Source organism: Piliocolobus tephrosceles, chromosome 13 (assembly GCF_002776525.5).
Source record: "Piliocolobus tephrosceles isolate RC106 chromosome 13, ASM277652v3, whole genome shotgun sequence".
Lineage (NCBI taxonomy): Eukaryota > Metazoa > Chordata > Mammalia > Primates > Cercopithecidae > Piliocolobus > Piliocolobus tephrosceles.
The window spans coordinates 68,852,041-68,872,769 of record NC_045446.1 but is presented as its reverse complement, the minus strand read 5'-3'; the positions used below and the strand labels follow the sequence as shown (position 1 = coordinate 68,872,769).

At 44.4% G+C, this 20,729-nt stretch overlaps 1 protein-coding gene across 1 annotated transcript in view; it reads left to right on the top strand.

Moving 5' to 3' along the window:
- TENM4 (teneurin transmembrane protein 4) overlaps positions 1 to 20,729 on the top strand; it is an 800,850-nt gene that overhangs the window by 757,370 nt on the left and 22,751 nt on the right. Inside the window, exons 28-30 of the mRNA XM_026446989.2 lie at positions 70 to 947; positions 14,273 to 14,445; positions 20,058 to 20,293. Of these exons, the coding sequence (XP_026302774.1) occupies positions 70 to 947; positions 14,273 to 14,445; positions 20,058 to 20,293 (1,287 nt within the window). The remainder of the gene's footprint in view (positions 1 to 69; positions 948 to 14,272; positions 14,446 to 20,057; positions 20,294 to 20,729) is intronic.

Here is a 20,729-nt window from a genome sequence, read left to right as displayed (position 1 = left end):
ATGGGCTACGGGATGGATTAGTGGTGGGCATCTTGCCAGTCGTTTGAGTATCGGTGTCTTCATTGTCAGGTTCGCCTGGAGTGGCCCACAGACTTAGCCATCAACCCAATGGACAACTCACTTTATGTCCTCGACAACAATGTGGTCCTGCAGATCTCTGAAAACCACCAGGTGCGCATAGTCGCCGGGAGGCCCATGCACTGCCAGGTCCCTGGCATTGACCACTTCCTGCTAAGCAAGGTGGCCATCCACGCAACCCTGGAGTCAGCCACCGCTTTGGCTGTTTCACACAATGGGGTCCTGTATATTGCTGAGACTGATGAGAAAAAGATCAACCGCATCAGGCAGGTCACCACTAGCGGAGAGATCTCACTAGTTGCTGGGGCCCCCAGTGGCTGTGACTGTAAAAATGATGCCAACTGTGATTGTTTTTCTGGAGATGATGGTTATGCCAAGGATGCAAAGTTAAATACCCCGTCTTCCTTGGCTGTGTGTGCTGATGGGGAGCTCTATGTGGCCGACCTTGGGAACATCCGAATTCGGTTTATCCGGAAGAACAAACCTTTCCTCAACACCCAGAACATGTATGAGCTGTCTTCACCAATTGACCAGGAGCTCTATCTGTTTGATACCACTGGCAAGCACCTGTACACCCAAAGCCTGCCCACAGGAGACTACCTGTACAACTTCACCTACACTGGGGATGGCGACGTCACACTCATCACAGACAACAACGGCAACATGGTAAATGTCCGCCGAGACTCCACTGGGATGCCCCTTTGGCTGGTGGTCCCAGATGGCCAGGTATACTGGGTGACCATGGGCACTAACAGTGCACTCAAGAGTGTGACCACGCAAGGACACGAGTTGGCCATGATGACATACCATGGCAATTCTGGCCTTCTGGCAACCAAAAGCAATGAAAACGGATGGACAACATTTTATGAGTAAGTACCAAAACAAGGCCATTTGATGATTTTGTTTCATTAATTCATTGTAGGATTAGAGGTAAATTGATGGAGTATTTTTTTTTTAATTCAGGATTTGGGATAAAAACCATTACCTTTAATACATTCTACATGTTCATATTCCACATGATTTCTCCTAGGAAGGAAATGGTCTAGTGGAGAAGGCATAAGCTTTGGAGTCAGAGGAGCTGGGCATCAGCTCCCACTCTCCCGTGGACTTAATCCCTCTTGGCCTCGGTTTCCACATCTGTAGAATGGATACAGCAGATACCTGCCCAGCATACCACAGGGAGATGGTGTAGATGAAGAGTACTTACCTGATGAAGTGCTAGCATCTTCATATGACCACTGTCCAGAAATGTGGCAAGGGGAGAAGGAACAGGCACATGTGGATGAGTTTTCCACATAATTGAAGCTCACATCTTCAAATTCCAAAAAAAAAAAAAAAAAACCTTTTCATATTAACCATTTTGCATGGAACTTTTCTTATGAAGTGTATTGCATACTTCCCTTCTCAAACACACTATATAGACATAATGAAAACTTTCTTTTTATGATTCAGGGTCATTAATAAGGAACAACAATTGCATATTATGCTGTAATATGAAGAGAGCTTTCAGGAAGTGGGGAAATGAGGATATAGACCCCTTTGCCCCAGCCCGAAGTGATTTTAAACCATCACTTTATTAGGTCCTGTATCTAAAGGGAAGGTTTCTCTGCCTCCTCCCTCAGGGTTGCGCTGTGGTGTCACTATTTATTTCAGTCCTAGCGTCCACCTCAAGTAGCTCATTTCTCTGTTCTTCATCCAGTAGAGGACTTCTTAAGAGGTGTGATCAGAGAACCAGAAGTTCAGCTTATTATAATCCTAGCCGCAATTAAATGTATATATATATCTGGGGTGTTCCTCTAGGAGATATTTTAATGAATGGACGAACATCTCTCTTTCTACTTAGATTTTTTAAGCTGCTTTTTGAGGTCTTAGCCATGGTTCAAACAACTGAGATTGCTGAATATGTCACCATTAGATAAGCATGTGAGAGGTGGGGAAGGAACTAGCCCTGTTGCGCATCAGCTGTGGTCTAGGAGCTACACCACTGCATTTAATGCACACAGCAGCTCTGAGGATGGGTGATTATTATCCGTTTTACAGACATAGAAACCGAGGCTCTGAAGGCTCCTTTGTCCACTTTTGATAGTGAGACGTGGCAGAACAGGGATCGCAGTCCAAGTCTGATGCCAGAGCTTGGGCTTTCTCAGTGCTGCCCTGCTGCCCTCCCTGCACCCTACCCCCGCACCACTGCCGCACTGAGTTTGTTAATTCCAAATGAACTTGACTCCTGAAAGTTTTTCTCAAGCTTGATCAAGCATCAGTTTCTAACAGTCCTAGCAGAATCCAAAGGAAAAGGATCTGTAGTCGATTTTTAAATATAATTTGAACAAAAATGTCACAGCCATTTTTATAAAGTTCACTGGCTAAATTCCTTTCTCCAAACAAGGACCTTGTTAATTACAAAGAGAAGACAAAGATCCAGGAAAACAGCAATTATCTTGATTAACTCATTGGAATGGAAATACGCTAAATAATTCCATTTTGCCCATTGCCCAGTGGAAATCTCTTATACATTATTTAGCCAATACAGGGATTTCTTTGTCAGAGCAAGTCTGTGCACTCAATTAGTTCCCAAGGTCACTCCCTCAGATCGCAAACCGAATGCTTACACATGGCTGCATCCGTTACACTCCACCACCCCTGAAATCTAAAATGATTTCCTACACTTCTACCAGGAAAGATCCCTCCCTTTCTTTCCTCGATGAAATATATAGCTATAGTTGATGTTTAGTGAAGAAGGAAAAGTTTTTACAATTACTTTTTTATAAAATGGCATCTGGAATTCTGAAGACTGCACTTCATAGCAGTACCCAAGAGTGGTTATCCTTGTTGACACAAACCAGAAGTGGTAGATAAAAGTCCTAAAATAGAAAGGGAAACTAGTTTTTTTGTTTTTGTTTTTGTTTTTTGAGATCCTACTATGTGCCAGGCTCTTTCCCATTTAATCTTCACAGCAACCTCAGATGGCAGGAATTATCATCCACGTTTTTTACATATGAAGTACAGAGAGATTAGATAATGAGCCTGAAACCACACAGTGAGTATATAGCAGGACCAGAACACAAGTCCCTGTTCTTTCAACTGTACTGGCTAAGGTCACCTACATTCTTTGTGACTTATCTATATGATAGGGATGAAAATAGTTATCTATTTCGTAGGAATAGTATGAGGTTCAAAATTTCAGTGAGATCAAATATGGAAAGCTCCGTGTCTGATTGATTATAAGTACTCAGATGATAGCTGCTGCAGTTGGTGGTGTTGTTGCTGTTGTTATTGTTCTTAATGCAAGCAATATTAGTAGCAGTACCAGTAATTGCAGAAGTGTTGTTTGGGTGTGAAAGGTATTTCCCAGGAGCAATTGCAAGTAAACTAATCAAAGGAGTAGACAAAAGTTTTAATTGGGGTAGGTAGGAATCAGAGGTCAGGTGAGAAGAGCAGAATCAAGTATGAAAGATCAAGACATGAGCTAAGAAAGAAGTCAGATCCCTGAGAATATCCAAAGTCAGCTGAAAAATAACACTCAGAGCCACCCAAGGCAAACTGGTCCAGCTCAGACTGAGAATGAAGCAAGGGTGCCAGATACCTATTTTCATTGGCTGTAAGCCATGTGACTCAGAGTCAGGCTAGCTGGCCTCCAGACCCAAGTCTCAACCAGACAGAAATAATCCCCCGCCCTACCCTATTTCTGGGCCATTATGAGAACTAAAAAACTAAATAAATACTGAAAGTAAAAATACTTTGCAAACTATGAGGCTCTCTAGAAGTAGAGATGTAATGATATTTAATTATGGTGTTTCTTAAGGATTTGGAGAGATTTTGCCAATGAACCATTGCTCTAGTGAATTTTCTACCTTTCGCTTCATGAGGCAGTTTAGTAAATTATAACCGAAGTGTTCTATTTTTCTAAAAAAATTTGCCCAGGCTTGCCTGTGACATAGGCTATTATTGAAACAAGCTGGTTGGTTGGTTGGTTGGTTGGTTAGTTGGTTGGTTTGGTTTTTCAGATGGAGTCTCACTCTGTTGCCCAGGCGGGAGTGCAATGGCATGATCTCAACTCACTGCAACCTCCACAGTTCTGCCTCAGCCTCCTGAGTAGCTGGGATTACAGGCACCTGCCACCACCTCCAGCTAATTTTTGTATTTTTAGTAAAGACGGGGTTTCACTATATTGGCCAGGCTGGTCTCAAACTCCTGACCCCAAGTGATCCACCCGCCTAGGCCTCCCAAAGTGCTGGGATTAGAGGCATGAGCCACAGCACCCGGCCTGAAACAAGTTTTAAGTCAGCTTTGTTGATCCTCTTAACAGATTAAATAGTACACCTAACATAAACATCACACACTTCAGAGCATCTTGATTTGTAGAGTTCACAGTTTTGGAGAATCAAGATTACTTTCCTCCCCTCAGCCCACAGGTCTGCTGGTAGGAACCTCAAAGGAGTCTAAAATGCAGTCCCCATCTCCCATGTGTGGCATCATTACGCTCAGACTTAGCTCCTGGTCAGATGGCATTTGGTGGCTGAGAAAATGGCCTGATAAGTGTGAGGCAGGTTCCAGAATTGACTTGCTGGATGGGTATGAGCAACACCCTTCCCTGAGTTTCATAGGGGAAGTGGCTCTGGCCGCCCACAGTGCCCTGTGACAGCTCCTGTTATAATTATGCTTGCATTAGCTACTGTGAGACCCTTACAAATTTGTCTTTGCATCAAGCATAGGGTTTGCCAACTGGTCGGTTGACAAATAGTCAATATTTTATAATGACTTGTAAATTCGGAATGGAAGGGAAATAGAGACAGGAAGAAAAGATAGGCTGTAGTGAGAAGACTGCTAGATTCACATCTGAGCACCAGCATTGCCAGTGCTCCCAATGGGACATAAAATTCAACTGAAATGGGTCTAATGAAGAGATTTGGCTTCTGGTTTTTGCTTGGCAATAGGGAAGCTGGAAAGGGCATCATTCCCAACCTTATTATGAAAATAACCCAGACAAAAGGTAAATTCGTGCATTTCCTTGAACTCCTTCTCTCAAGTCAAATCCAAGGAGAGACAGACTCTTGCAGAAAGAGACAAGATGTGGGTCCTGGCTTGGCTGGGGCAGATGTACCTACTCCAGGGAGAAAGAATTCAGCTGGGATGGCTGGTGAATTTACAAAGGCTAAGTGTGTACTGGCAAGAGAGTCTGAAGCCCTTGGAGGCTGTAGCAGTTGGGCAGATCTGTGTCTTCTTAGGGACTTTTTTCTCTACAAATCCCACCGGGAGCTTTTCCACAGAAAAGAGTGAGGAAAGATTTAAGAAGAAAGTGTCCCTTGTGGTAGACCTGGGAGAGGGTCACAGCAGCTGCTGAGGGAGGAGCATATACCCCCGACCACTCTACCCAGACCCTGCTCACTTCATCTTCCATCAGGAACAACACCCTTCATCTGCGAAGAGAAGGGCAGTGAACACTGGCCTGCCTAGGCACTGGGGAAAATCCTTTCAGCTGAATGAGGGAAGAAAAGAAATGGAAAAAAAAAATCCCACATACCTGAGAGTCAGAACCCTAGTGAAGGCTTTGCCACCACCATAGTTAGCTGAAAGGCTAAAAGCATCAGTGAAGGGCAGAAGACTGTTGGGAGGGGGTTAAAGAGAGGCAGGAGCACGGAAAGAGACCCTCTCTCAGCCAGCACAAAGGCAGGACCCAAGGGCTGAACTGTGGGCCTTGAGGGAAGAAAGCCCTCTGGCAAACCAGTTTCGCATCCTAAACACAGGGAATTGCTAAGGGAATTTAAAACCTATGATGCACAGAGGTTAACCATAAACAAACTTCAAAGCCAACCCAAATCCTAAGTTAACCCAAACCCCCTCTCAAAAGTCCTAGCAGAAGGAAACTCACACGCATTTCCAGGCATAAACCTGTCACTCAGGCTCTACCGTGCTACACAAGATGTCACGCTTTCAACTGAACAGACAAAAGGGCAAGAAAAGGCAACACATTCCCACGAGGCAAAGAAATCATCAGAATCACATTCAGCTAGGACACAGGTGTTGAAACTGTCTGTCAGAGAATTTAAAATAACTATAATTATTTTAAAGGTTCTAATGGAAAAGGTGAACAATGTGCAAGATCAGATGGATAATTTTAGCAGAGAGATGGAAACGATAAGAAAGAATCAAATGGAATTGTTAGAAACGAAAACCACGGTTATAAGGATGAGGAATGCCTTTGATGGACTGCTCTCTCCAAAGGACACAGCATGACACAGCTGAGTCTTAGAAGACAGTAAATAGAAATTACCCAAACTAAAACACAGAGAGAAAAAAAGAGTGGAAAATGCAGAACATGGCATTCAAAAGCTGTGGGACAATATCCAATAGTTTGATATACACGTAATTGGAATGCCAGGAAAAGAGGGAAAAAACAAGGCAGAAAAAATATTTGAGGAAATAATGGCAGAGAATTATCCATAATTAATACTGGACACCAAACCACAGACCCAAAAAGCTCCAAAAACACCAAGCAGAATAAATACATACAGACACACACACACATACACATTTCTAGCCATATATTCAAATGGCTGAATTAAAGAGAGGAAACCTTAAAAGCAGCCAGGAAAAAAGAAAAAGCATTTTATAAGACAAACGAAGGTAAGAATTACAGCAGACTTCTCATCAGAATCCATGCAAGCCAGAAGACAGAAGTGCTGAAAGAAAAAAAAAAAAAAAAAAACTGTCCACAGCCAGGAGTGGTGGCTCACACCTGTAATCCCAGCACTTTGGGAGGCCAAGGCGGGTGGATCACCTGAGGTCAGGAGTTCGAGACCAGCCTGGCCAACATGGTGAAACCCTGCCTCTACTAAAAATACAAAATTAGCCGGGCGTGGTGGTGGGCACCTGTTGTCCCAGCTACTCAGGAGGCTGAGGCAGGAGAATCGCTTTAATCCAGGAGGTGGAGGTTGCAATGAGCCGAAATTGTGCCATGGCACTCCAGCCTGGGCAACAGGAGTGAAACTCTGTCTCACAAAAACAAACACACAAAACAATTGTCCACTCGGATATTATACTCAGTAAAAATATCTTACAAATGAAGACATGTTATAGAGGTATAGGCAGGGGTAAGGGAACCAAGAAAGGATGCTAATAGCCTGGGCAACATAGCAATACCCATCTCTACCAAAGAGATGGGTACCAAAAAAATTTTAATTAGCTGGATGTAGTGGCACACACTTGTAGTCCTAGCTACTCAGGAGGTTGAGGCAGGAAGATCACTGTTGAGCCTGGGAGTTCCAGGCTGCAGTGATCCATAATCACACCACTGCACTCCAGCCTAGGCAACAGAGTGAGATCCTGTCCCTAAGCAAATTAATTAATTAACTAAAAATAAAAATAAAGGACGCTGAGGCACCCAGGCACTAGAAACAGTGAATAACCATTAGCAACCCCCAGGCTGCAGAGCAAGGTGGGAAAGTCATAGGATATCGTGACTAAAGTCCAGTGGGAGCTGTAACGATGAAGGAGAAGCCCCCTGTTCGAAGCTATAATCATGGATCGACGCAGCCACTGTCAGAGATTCGGCACTGGAGGAAAGAAGGAGTGAGGAGCGAGGAAAACCTTCTGAATTCCAGTCTCTTGCCAGTGCCTACCATGGACTTAGCTTAACCAGAAGTGAGCCAGTGAGAGTGCCCCAGTGACACAGTCTGCAGGGGTCAGCTGCTCCGGGCAGAGCGAGGACAAAGAATGGATCCCCCCAGATCCATTCTGGGGGAACAGAGAATAACCAGCACAGAGACTGACCGGCTGTGTGACATGTTAGCCATGAGTGGCCAAGCCAGGGTTCAGCCCCAGATCTGCCTGGACCCTAAGCACTTCCTACCAGATGTACCACCTCAAGTACAGCGTGGCAGAGTGGGCCAGATCTGGGGAATCTTGAGGGCTAGAATTCATTTTGGGTACTTAATTTTGTAGGAAGTGGACAGCAAGTACCAGATTTTAATGCAGAAGCCACAAAGTGCTCTGACTCTGATCCAGTTTGGAGTAGCTGATGACGTTGTGATGACATCTATTACAGTGACTTGGGCCGGGGGAACTATTGGTGTGCCTGGGCCAGCAACCATAATTATCCACAGACAACGCAGTGCCCAGTTCCCTGACATGGTGATGGTGTTGCCTGAAACAATCAGAAATGAAAATCATACAAATCAAATCTTATTTTTTAACCAAAAAGTTAAGATCAGCAAAAGTTTAGTATCAAAGGACAGTTTGGCATTTTCCTTGCCAGCCGTGCATAGTGAGTGGCTCGAGATGAAGTATTGAGTGTGAAAAAGAAAGCCTTGCAGTGTGTGCGAAGATATCCTTTAGCAGTGAGCCAAGTTCACAACAATTACATGAATCTTCTTCTGAGATGGAGTCTCACTCTGTCACCCAGGCTGGAGTGCGATGGTGCAATCTCGGCTCACGGCAACCTCCGCCTCCCAGGTTCAATCGATTCTCCTGCCTCAGCCTCCTGAGTAGCTGGGATTACAGGCACCCAGCCACTGTGCCTGGCTAATTTTTATATTTCTAGTAGAAACAAGGTTTCACCATGTTGGCCAAGCTGGTCTCGAACTCCTGACCTCAAGTGATCCACCTGCCTTGGCCTCCCAAAGTGCTGGGATTACAGGCGTGAGCCACTGCACCCGGCCTGTATGAATCTTTTATGTGTTTTCTTTCACTGTGCTCCAAAAATACTTTGGCTAAATGGAATGAAGAAAAATCAGTGGGAGGAAGTAATGAAAAGCCAATCATCTGGCCATCCCTATCATACCCCCCAAGTAGGGGCTTGGCATCGCTGCAAAGTCAATTGCAGTGGTAGCAAGCAAAGCCTCCTGAAAAAAAATACTGCCAGTCTTCTTGACCCACTTGAGACTTGCAAAAACAGTGTTTTCTATACCACAGTGATGAACCCAAAGATTTTTATTTGAAATGGTACCATTTTTATGGGAAGCATGATGGAAAAAGCACATTCTTTAAGATTAGACAGACCTGACTTTGAATTTATATTCCTCTACCAGCTGTGTGATCTTAGGCAAGTTGCTTATCCTCTCTAAGCCTCCTCTTCACCATTTGTGAAACGATGATAATAATAATGCCTACATCAAAAGATGATGATGAGCATGGTGCTTGGTACCTAAAAGACACCACATGAATGTTAGTGACCTTTCTCCACCTCAGCTGGACAAGGAAAGGTAAAACAAATGAAGTTCTTAGTTGCTGTCAGTCCATGTCTTGAATCAACAATAATATCTGTTATTTGCTTATATATTTATTCATTAAGTAAACATGTACTGAGTACTGTCGACATGCTGGGTACTCCTCCGGGCACTAAGAATACAGACAAGGTCCCTATCCTCATGGAGCTTATATTAGGAGGAGACAGACAACAAAGAACAAATAAATAAGTATAGTGAGGTCAATAAGAAAATATGATACAGAGGTTGGGGGACTTCTCTGTCTTAGAAGCAGTGGTCAAGGAAGACCTCACTGAAGTGATAACAGTTGATCTGAAACATGAATGATGCCTGAAACGAGCCATACCGACACCGGAGGGAAGAGCGTTCCTGCAAAGGGAACAGGAAGCATGAGCACCCCAGCATGCACTGACTTTGGCATGTTTGGGGACCAGAAGCAGATACAGGGAGAAGGACCTGCTGAGGAGTGACGTTCCAGGTGAAGTTAGAAAGAAAGGCAGGAAGGAGCCAACATTCAGCCAACGTTCATTGACCATCAGGAAGCACATGCTATATGCCACGGGGATACAGCAGGGTCCAAATGAAGTCCCTGCCCTCAGGGAGTTGACATTCCACTGAGGGCAATCTCCTGGGGTCCTGGGGGCCCTGGGAAGAAGTTTCCCTTTCATTTTAAATACGTTACCTCTTTTCGTCTTCATGTGTCTCTATAAAACAGGATTATCATCCCCATTTATAGAAGGGAAAACAGAGGCTCACCGAGGTTATATGATATAGCCTGCCTGAAATTGTATCATTTATAGTGGAGACTTGATGGTTAGGAGGAACACAGAGCCAAGTGCCCATCCTCTAGATGACATTACTGGCAAGTGTAGAGCCAGAATTCAAAGCCTAGACCATCTGGCTCCAGAGACCTTTTTAAAAAACTATTCCCTGCATTCCTCTTGGTTAGAAAGAAAGAAAATTTGCCAGTACTTTGTGGGTTCCCATAATGAAAGCTGTAACAAATGTAACTAAGCCATTGTCCAGATGCCACTCAATCATGGGGCCGGGACTTGAGGCAGCCACTTGGAGCCCAGAGAGTTCAGAGAACTGCCCCTTCCTTCCAGGTCCCTGCACTGTGTCGTGGCAGCTCTGTGGTGGAGAAGAAAGGGTTCTGTAGACGTGGCTCACAGGGCAAAGGTGTGCAGGGCCCAGCGGACTGGCAGCCCTACTTCTTCCCATCCACAGTCAGAAGGAGCAGTTCTGGTGGGATAATTACAGGTATCGATCAAGCAGCAAAGAGATCCAGGTCATTTCCCAAGCTCTGGAAGGTACGAAAATGAATGAAGAGGAGACAAGAAAATTTTATAAATTGGTTGCTCTATTTGATGTTCATTTAATTAAGACATTCAGTCCTTCTAATGGAAAATGTGAAGAGTGGAAATTACTGTTTTTTTTTTTTTTTTTTTTTTACCATCTTATATAAAATGAAAACCAGATCTTAAAGGCATGGGGCCTCTTCATTGTATCATCTTTAGGCTCAATTGAATTATGCCTTACAAGCTACCTTCAGTAATAATTGCAGTTGTCTGCCTTTATACAAAGTGTCTTTCTGTCTTCAAGACTAAACTCTGGGGAGATACCCAGGGAGATTGCCAAAGTATTATTTAGTAAGAGTTGTTGTTTCCATATTTTGGCATTCAGCAAGTGTTTATCATGTACCTACTGTGTGTCCAGCTTGTGCCAAGTCCTGTAGGAGGAAATGTGTGAATGAATCATGGTGTCTCCTCTCCCACAAAGCAGGAAAGAGGCCTTGCACATCCAATCCTGCATTCACTGATTCGTTCAGCCAACATTCCCTGCCTTTCCTCTCTATGCCAGTTCCAATGCTGGTGAAGCAGAGATGAACTGAGAGCCAGTTCTCCAGGGTCACGCTGCTGGCAGGTGGCAGAACCCAGATGGTGTCAGTCCACAGACTCCACAGACCTGTTCTGACCTCAAGCACTCACAATCCAAAGAGGGGGACAACTTGTACATCAACACTGCAGTGCAGGGGAGGCATTCTAGTAGAATAGAGCTGTGCACAGGATATACTGGGAGAAGGAACAGGAAAAACCAGGGAGGGCTTTAGGAGGTGGCATTTGAGCGAGGCCATGGTAGAAGTAGTGTCAGAGTGACATCTGACCCCAATTAACAATCTATCAATTCTTATCTGTAAAACTCCACAGCTGCCTTTGCAGTGTCTTGCATGGTATAATAAAATCTTTTTCATGCGGTTAGGTCAGGAAAGTAGACAGTCCGAGTGAATAGTCTTATTTTAATAAAGAGTATGTACAGGGATTACAAGTGTTCAAAGAATCAGCCTAGAACAGCATCCCATCCCATTAAACTGCTGGACTGAAATGAATCTTCCTGTTGATTAAAAGATGACTCAGGATCTGACTGGATCCAGCTTAATCATGAATCACAGATACAGTTAAGTTGACCAGGGCAAAACCAGTTTTGGGGGTCTTGATTTTTAGCTAAAAAACTTGGAGTATCCTAGTAATATTTTGCTGAAAAGTCCTGGAAATTGTTATCTTCAACTTGCCCTATAAGTGAGACTGTCCTCTCTCTGCACAGCCTGGAATTTAAGGCATCCGCCTCCCCAGATGGCCATGCTCATGAGCTCTCACATGTGGTTTTACCTGGCTTGTCACAACACTTTTCTGATTATGAAAATAATCCAGGTTTATTATTTTAAAATCATGGAAATATATGTAAATAAGCAATTCAGATCACCTGTAATTCTACCTCCCAGAGATAACCACTGTCAATATTTTTGTATGTTCCCTTCCTCTTCAAATTTTCAGTGGCCACAAATGGTTAAAAAGAATCCCAGCCTCCCTCAGTGTTGAAAGGAGCAGAGCTCTGAGAGGGTCTCCATATGAGAGAAGTCTTCGGACATGCATCTCAGATCTTTACCGCAAGACACCCTCCTTCTTAGCCACCGTCTCTCAGAACTCTTGCTCACTGAGCTCTGTGAGGCAGTGCACCCCTTTGACCATCCAGTCCAGGTTTCAGCCTCCCCTAGGCCAGACTGACCTTTTCCTGGAAGAACCTGACTCAGTACTAAGGAAGAGAAAGGAGAAATCATGGCTGGACATGGGTTTTTGAAGCCCCCAACCACCCACAGGAGAGCCTCTGATCGAGCCACAGCCTTGCCTGCAGCCCTGCCCAGGGAGTGTAGTCGAGGCCATAGCACTGCCTGCCGTCCTGAAAATGCCCCAGCCACAGAGGCATCCAACTTCCCCAAAGGCCACCGGCCCCTCCACCAGAATTGGTCTTAGGCCAAAAACAGGGGTGATTTATTCAGAAGACCTCTACCAATGCCTCCTCTGTGGCAGAGTGTGCCAGGGACTGTTGGATTCAGTGTAGAGTGCTGTGATCTGTGCCAGGCACAGGCACGGAAACAGTTGGCAAATGGCAGAGTCTGTAGTGCAGCACCCAAGTCTGACCTTGGGCAGAGAATTCCTGAGCAAAGACCTGCCTAATCTCACCCACCAATGATACCATACCACCCACCTATGATACTATAGGAGCTGCAGACCCAGGAATCTCAGCAAGAAGCCAGGCCCAGCTGAAGAAAGAGCCTGGACAGAGCTGAACTCTCTGAACTTTCATTGCCCCATTGTGAAAACCCTCACAGGAACCTGGGGGTCAGCTTTACCCCAGAAGTAAAAACAAAACAGTTAAAAAAAAAAAAAAAAAAAAAAAAAGCCAAAAGAGGCCAGTAGGGGGACCCGAAGTACACAGGGGCAACCATGTCCAGGAAGTCAGTCAGGAATATTGCCATGTAGAGGAAGAACTATGTCCCTATTCACACACAAGTGCGAAAAGGCTATTTAAGCCTGCCTTTTTACACTTCAGCCTCCTCTAATTAAAAACAATAATTAAAATGTTAGTAGCCCACTCCTGCCAGGGAGGAGCACATGTGATGAATACTTGCAAATGGATGGTACAGAAATGTTCATTGAAGACACAGAGGCAGGTGGCAGTTTGGAAGCACATAGAGCTGAGTTTGAATTTTGATTCCACCCACACTTAATTAGCTGTGTGACCTTGAGCAGGTGACTTCACTTTTCCAAGCCTCAATTTCTGATCCTCCAAAAAGGAGATAAAACATACCTTTTAGACTAGGATTAAATGAGGATTACATGAAAAATGTATTAAATGAGGATTACATGAAAATGCATGATAAGCCACCAGCACCATGCCTCGTATATTGGAGGTGTTCAGTGATGGTAGGTATTTCTTTTATTATTATCAGGAGAATAGTAAAGAGAATTAAGATTCAATTATGATGCTTTAGAAAGACCATACCTGAGCAAAGCTATGGAGTTCTAAGAGTTGCAGATACAAAAATGCTTAGTGCCAGATGTAAAATCTAGATGGAAGGGGTTGCAAGAAGCAAGAGGCCATTTATCTAGGCTGAGTCCTGGTTTGAATTCAGAACCCCCTTTTCCCAGGATGTGTAGAAACCTAGGAAACCCCTGGGTAATAGCTCCCATTTCTAGTGTTTTTCAGGAAAAACCTGTATAACCAGTTCTTGCGGGTTTTGCAGAGGGTATTCAGGCATCAAGCTTGACTACTTTCTGGGAAGTCCCCCATTTCTAAGATTCCGGGTCAGCTGTCTCATTACGGCCACCATCATCTCGCCCCTTCACAATTGAATTCTAGTTCATAGCTGTACTCCTGGGCAGTAGGCTGGTCAGTGGTGTCATGCCCACTGGGCTAGGGAAGGGAGACTCAGAGAGGTCAGTCATTTTCCTGCAGCTGGATGTCAGCAGGTAGAGTCACATCCTGAAATCTATGTACCAGGTCCCATGCAAGAGATGTGGGAGACATGGGAATGTATCCAGCCAGAAAGAAAAGCAGAGCACAGCAAAACCATGGCATGAGGTAGAATGCGCCAAGTGCCAGCTAAAGCACCATTATATTTCTACAACTCAGTTCCACCCCTTGGTTTCCAGGTATGACAGCTTTGGCCGCCTGACAAATGTGACCTTCCCTACTGGCCAGGTGAGCAGTTTCCGAAGTGATACAGACAGTTCAGTGCATGTCCAGGTAGAGACCTCCAGCAAGGATGATGTCACCATAACCACCAACCTGTCTGCCTCAGGTGCCTTCTACACACTGCTGCAAGGTAAGTCAGGTGGGGGCCAGGGGACTTTGAGGCAGAGGGGTGGGAAGACCCCTTTGGAGGAGGATGGCACAGAAATAGGCTGCTGCTGGAGCTGTCCAAGAACAGGAAAGCATTGCAACTCTCTGTATTATCACCTAATTTACAAAATATACCAGCCTGGGTCAAGTAAATTATCTCTCAGAAGCTTCAGAATAATATTTTATTGTCCTCTTCTGTTATCAGAACAAAGGGCAGTGAATTCATTAGCTGCTAATCCAGGCGACCTCACTATTCTGCCATCCTAATGACTCCCAGATTAACAGACATGCTCACACTGGTGTAGGGGAGGACAAAGGACAAGAATAATTACACGTAATTATGAAAGGGATGTGATTACGGAGAAGTCCTTCCTGAAGCCCAGGTGAGAAGGTTTGTGCCTCTTTTAGGATTTCACAGAAATGCAAACCCTTCTCTGCATTTGTCACATCATCCTGTTACGGGTTGGTCTTTTAGCTTCAAGTAAAAAGATTTCACGAGGATGAAATCTTGCTGTTAATTATCTGCCTCAATTGTTCTCGTGGGATGTGGTGACCCAGGTGGGCTTGCAGCTTTGTGGGATTTAGTAAACTTGAAAAGAAGAAGCCATCACCAGGGAAAGCTCTGCCTGATTTTTTCCTGCTCTATGGATGGCTCTTTGTCCTTCCAAAGACTTTGACACGAAGCAGTGAGAGGAGCCTCAGGCTAAGAGTCAGAGGCCCAAGTTCTAGTTCTGACTCTGCCACCACATCACTAACCGACCCTTGGTTTCTTCTGCAGAGAAAGAAAGCAAGCTGAAGCTGTGTGGAATGGGGTGAAGCAGTGAGAGGAGCAGGGGTTCTGGGTGGGCGCCAGTTCCCACCTGTGTGAACTGGCTGGAGTCACTCTTCTTCTCTGAGCCTTGGTCTCTGGGGCTGGGAAATGGGGCTGAATTTTAACACCTGCCCCACAGGGCTGCTCAGTCGATCTCTTTAGACAATGTAGTGACTAGCATGAGCCAAGCACATAGTATTACTGGATAAGCAATTCTATTAGATTCATTAATTAATTCATTAGCAAGCAGTTTAACTTACCATAAGAAAATAAATGTATATTCTTACAACCACTTTTATTCCCAAATTTAGTCCTTTGCCTTTCAAAGAGCTCCAAGAACAATAAAGGTTCTCAAAGAAAGAGAAACCACACACTGGAATTTCTTCCTCACAAAGCACCTTTAACTGTGGTTTTGAGGAAAACTCAGTGTTTTCGTTTGTTCTCACACAATAGTCATCAACAGAAGACTTCTGCGACCAAATATAGGCGGAGGCGGGGTACTCCCCACCATCAAGCAAGCAATCAGCTCTGCAGTGGACACCAGCTGGGTGTCCCCCAACTCAATTCCAGCACTGTCTACCTGGAGATAGCCTCACATCCCTCAGATCGAGGGCTCAGTCCCCAAAACTGCCCCGCCATCCACCATACTTCAGATACCGCTCACGAATCTGGGCCTCTGGAACTTCTATCTGACTGGCTTCTAGTTGAGGTTTTCTTGACTGCTTCTTTGGGTTTAGTTAATTTACTGGAACAGCTCACAGAACTAGAGAAATACTTATATTTACCAGTTGATCATAAAGAACATTACCAAGGATATAGATGAAGAGATGTGTATGCCAAGATGTAGGGTAAAAGGCATGGAGCTTTCACACCCTCCCCAGGTACATCACCCTCACCCCTCCAGGAACCTCCATATGTTCAGTTCCCCAAACCCTGTCTTCTTGGGCCTTTTACGGAGGCTTCATTGGATAGGCATGGTTGACAACCATGTAGAAATGTGATTGGACAAAAACGGTAAGATCTAAACCCAGCAAGGCCCATCTCTTCGGATTCTTCTTGGCCTCTCTGTGCAACACTCATTCCTCCCTCCAGGGTATGGAGCAGGATCGCCTCTGAAATGTAGGTCTTATGACCCACAGTCGGATTCGAGTCCTGCCTCGGAGAGGAGGGCAGGAGAAGGTCGGAGAGAGAGGCAGAGATTGTTTCCTAAGGTCTGCTTTTGAGTCCTGAAGTGCCTCAACATTAGAACAAAAGACTATAACAAGGGGTATAGGAGTTATGAGCTGGGAACCATGAATATATAATCATAATGTCACAAGTGGGTTGGGACAGACCCCAGGCATTTCTGCTCTGACTGGATTATTGCCAAGCAAAGGTACAACTTCTAAGGCAGCCAAGATCTTGCCTGACCAAGGACTGCAGGACCACCAGTTACTCAGATGTCTTGTCCTTCAGGCCTGTCTTCTTCCCTGTGATTAAGAATTATCTATCCATTCCATACTGCTAAACGGGCTGTGAGTATTTTTCTCAAAGGTTCATGTGGGCTTTCGTATATTTGGGCAACTTGTTAAAATTTGAAACTGCCACATTCCTCAGTTTTAAAATGTACCATCAATTTAATAACAACTTTTTAGGCAGAGGGAAAAAAGTCACACTGCTCAAAAGGCATACATGGACACATTCCAACTTCAAAAAACATTAAAATGTGAAAAGAAAAAGCACTTCTTGGAATCCAGGAAACATGGTACCTGTTTTTCCTCTTTGGTAGCTCTGCCAAGCTCTTTCCTTCTTGAGTACCAGGCTCAGATGCTCAGTTTTGCAGCTGCCTCACTAGAGTCTTTGTGAAAGCTCTTTCGGTTTCATCTTCTGTTTAAACTGTGGGAAGTAATAAGAAGTAGCTGCTAATGAGCAGCGGCCTTGGGAAGTCACAGCCCACATTAAATAGGATCATCTGAGATGGGTCTCTACAGATGCTGTTCCCTCCATGTCACCATTAATGGACATATGTGGATTCAGCAAGGAGAAGCTTTAAAGGAGAAATTGACACAGGCTTTTTCACTGTTCAAAGGCAGAAAAATATAGATTGTCAGTGAATAACGCATAGCAAGTGTGAGGCAGATTTTAGAATTTTGCATGTGTGATAGAGAAAGATGGAGAGACGAGGGAGTGAGAGAGAGGGGTGCCTATTTGATGCCATTCCAGCGGAAAAGATTCAGTGAGGGTTTCCCATGAAAACCATTGCTTAATAAGTATCTTTAGTGCGTGACATAGCCTGGAACATAACTAGTTTCGTCCAGCAAAGATTTACTGAGCACATATAATCCTAACAGTGATGATAGCTAACATTTTTGGAGCACTTATTAACTGCAAAGCATATTTTCAGCATTTTACATTAAGCAGTACCTCATAAGGTACCTCATATAGTACCTCATATGCCTAGGAGGTAAGTATTATTATCTCCATTTTCTGACTGAAGGCAGTGAGAGGCACTCAGAGGTTAAGTAGCTTGCCCCAGTCACACACCTAATCGGGTGTTTGGACCCAGACAAACAGGCTTTATGGAACCTATTCTCTTAACTGCCAATCTAAAGACAAGGGGCCCTATATCCAGGACCATGTTCAGCACTAGAGAAGTTCACCATGATGTGTGTGTGTGTGTGCGTGCGCGCACGTGTGTGTGTGTGTGTGTGTGTGTGTGAGAGAGAGAGAGAGAGAGAAATGGGATGGTGGAGATAGAGGAGAGACAAGAAACACACATGACAGTGACTAGCACAGTGCCAGGCACATAAAACCAGTGACAGCTAACATTTACATAACACTATATGCCAAGTACAGTTCTCAGCTCTTCACATTCATGATCTCACTCAATCCTCAGAGCATCCTGCAAGGCAGGGTACCATTATTGTCCCAGTGTAGTGATGAAGTACCAGAGGCGTGGAAGGTTAAGAATTTGGCCAAGGTCTTACAGCAAGGCAGCCACAGAGCTGGAACCTGAGCCGAAGTAGCCTGGCTCCAAAGCCAAGCTCTTAATCTTTGTGCCATCGTGCCTCTCACAGCACGCACTCAAATATTGGAGAATTTGTTCATTCACAGAGCAGTGACTCCCACACCCCTCAGCTGCGAGACCACTGAGGAGGCCCATAGAGAGGCTGAGGGGTGTACAGGACAGGGAGTCATGTATTCTGGCCAGTGGAAGAGGGGAAGCTTCTGGAAAGAGATGACATTTTAGCAGAGCCTGGAGGGAGTCTTAAGCCAGCACTTACCGAAGAGGGGGGCAGTGCAGGGAAGGGCCAGAGACAGGACAGTGCAGCGCACACCCCAAGACAGTATTTTCATCTCTAGAAAGCAACTCTATGTGCGTTTTACAGCTGAAATCTACTTCTTTCACCAGAAGTTTCGTTTAGTTAAAAATCTAAGTTAAAATGTTTTAAATCAAATTTAAAATTTCAAATCATTTCTATGCTTAAATCATGGTCATATGCCCGTGACAATGATTTAAAACGTGTTTATGTATTTTTTTTTTTTTTTTTTGGCATTCTGTCAGTGGTTTAAGTGTCAGAGTTACATTTTTCTCCTTGTTATAAAGAACATTGTTACCTTAGAGTGTATCAAGAGCCTTAAAACTGTTCAACCTGCCAGGTATGGTGGCTCACACTTACAATCCCAATGCTTTTGGAGGCTAAGGTGGAAGGATTGCTTCAGCCCAGGAGTTCAAGGCCTGCCTGGTCAAATATTGAAACCTGGTCTCTATAAAATATTTTAAAAATTAGCCAGGTGTGGTGATGCATGCCTATTGTCCTAGCTGCTTGGGAGGCTGAGGTTGGAGGACTGCTTGGACCCAGGAGTATGAGGTTACAGTGAGCTATGATCACATTGTACTACTGCACTATATAGCCTGGGCAACAGAGCAAGACCCTGTCTCCAGAAAAAAAAAAAAAAAAAAAAAAAAAATTCAACCCTTTGCTCTAGTAATCCTACTTGTAGGAATCTATTTTGATTTGAAAATCTAAAATGAAGATATTGGATATTGATTTATCTGAAAAGTATTTTTGAGGTATAATTTACATAGCATGAAATTTACTCTTTAAAAACATACAATTTATAAAGCTGTGCGATCATCATTATGATCCAATTCTGGAACATGTTTATCACCCCAAAGAGAAATCCCATACCCATTAGCAGCTGCTCCACTTTCCCTCTTCCCCCTCAGTCTTTGGCAACCACTGTCTCTAGAGATTTTTGCCTATTCTGGACATTTCATGTAAGTGGAGTCAGACAATGTGTAGCCTTTTACATCTGACTTCTCTTTCACTTAGAATGATGTTTAAACTAAATATATACAGTGGTACTTATAATTCTGAAAAACTGGAATCAAACTGAATATCTATTTGAGGCTTGCTTAAATAACTTATTTTCGTACAGTGAAATATTGTATGGTCATTAAGAAAAATGTTTATGAAAAAATATTCAGGAACATGATATAATACAATGATCAGTGAAAAATTCTGTAACTATTTTAAAACTCTTATCTATTTTAAACTGCAAGGGCATTTGGAAATATCCGAAAATCTACAAATGTACAAAATATTTACAATGGTTTTCTTTGGATATTGAGATTCTGGATGGTCTTCTCCATGTATTTTCCTCGTTTTCTTCAGTGATGACATATTGCTTTTATAGTTAGGAAAAGCATCCTTTAAAGTCCCCTCCACTGCCTCTGCTGTCCTCACACCTCCCTCCCCCTTCGTTCCTTCTGAGCAGTCTGTGCCTCTCCTCTCCTGCAGACCAAGTCCGGAACAGCTACTACATTGGGGCCGACGGCTCCCTGCGGCTGCTGCTGGCCAACGGCATGGAGGTGGCACTGCAGACCGAGCCCCACTTGCTGGCTGGCACTGTCAACCCCACCGTGGGCAAGAGGAATGTCACACTGCCCATTGACAACGGCCTCAACCTGGTGGAGTGGCGGCAGCGCAAGGAGCAGGCTCGGGGCCAGGTCACTGTCTTCGGGCGCCGGCTGCGGGTGAGCGAGGCCTCTGGAGGTGGCTGTGTCCTGAGGGGAAAGGAGAAGGGTGAATCTGGAGAACTGGTCCCTGTTCTGGAAATTCCCTGGGACCTCAGTTTACTCATCTGCAAAAGGGGGGAACTAAAGCAGGGAACCACGTGTGATCAGAGACCCTTGTATGTCTTTTTAGTTTTGACTTGTAGAAAGACTACTGGCTTTGGTGGTAGATGGGCCTGAGTTGAATTTCCAGCTTATATTATTCCCTGAGTGAGCTTGGACAGATCACTAGTCTTAGAGCCTCAATTTCATCATCTATAAAGTGGGAAGGACAAGACCACTTTTACAAGTTGCTACAAGGATTAGAAGTAATAATATATAAAAAGCCAGGCGTGGTGGCTCACGCCTGTAATCCCAGCACTTTGGGAGGCTGAGGCAGGCAGGTCACGAGGTAGGA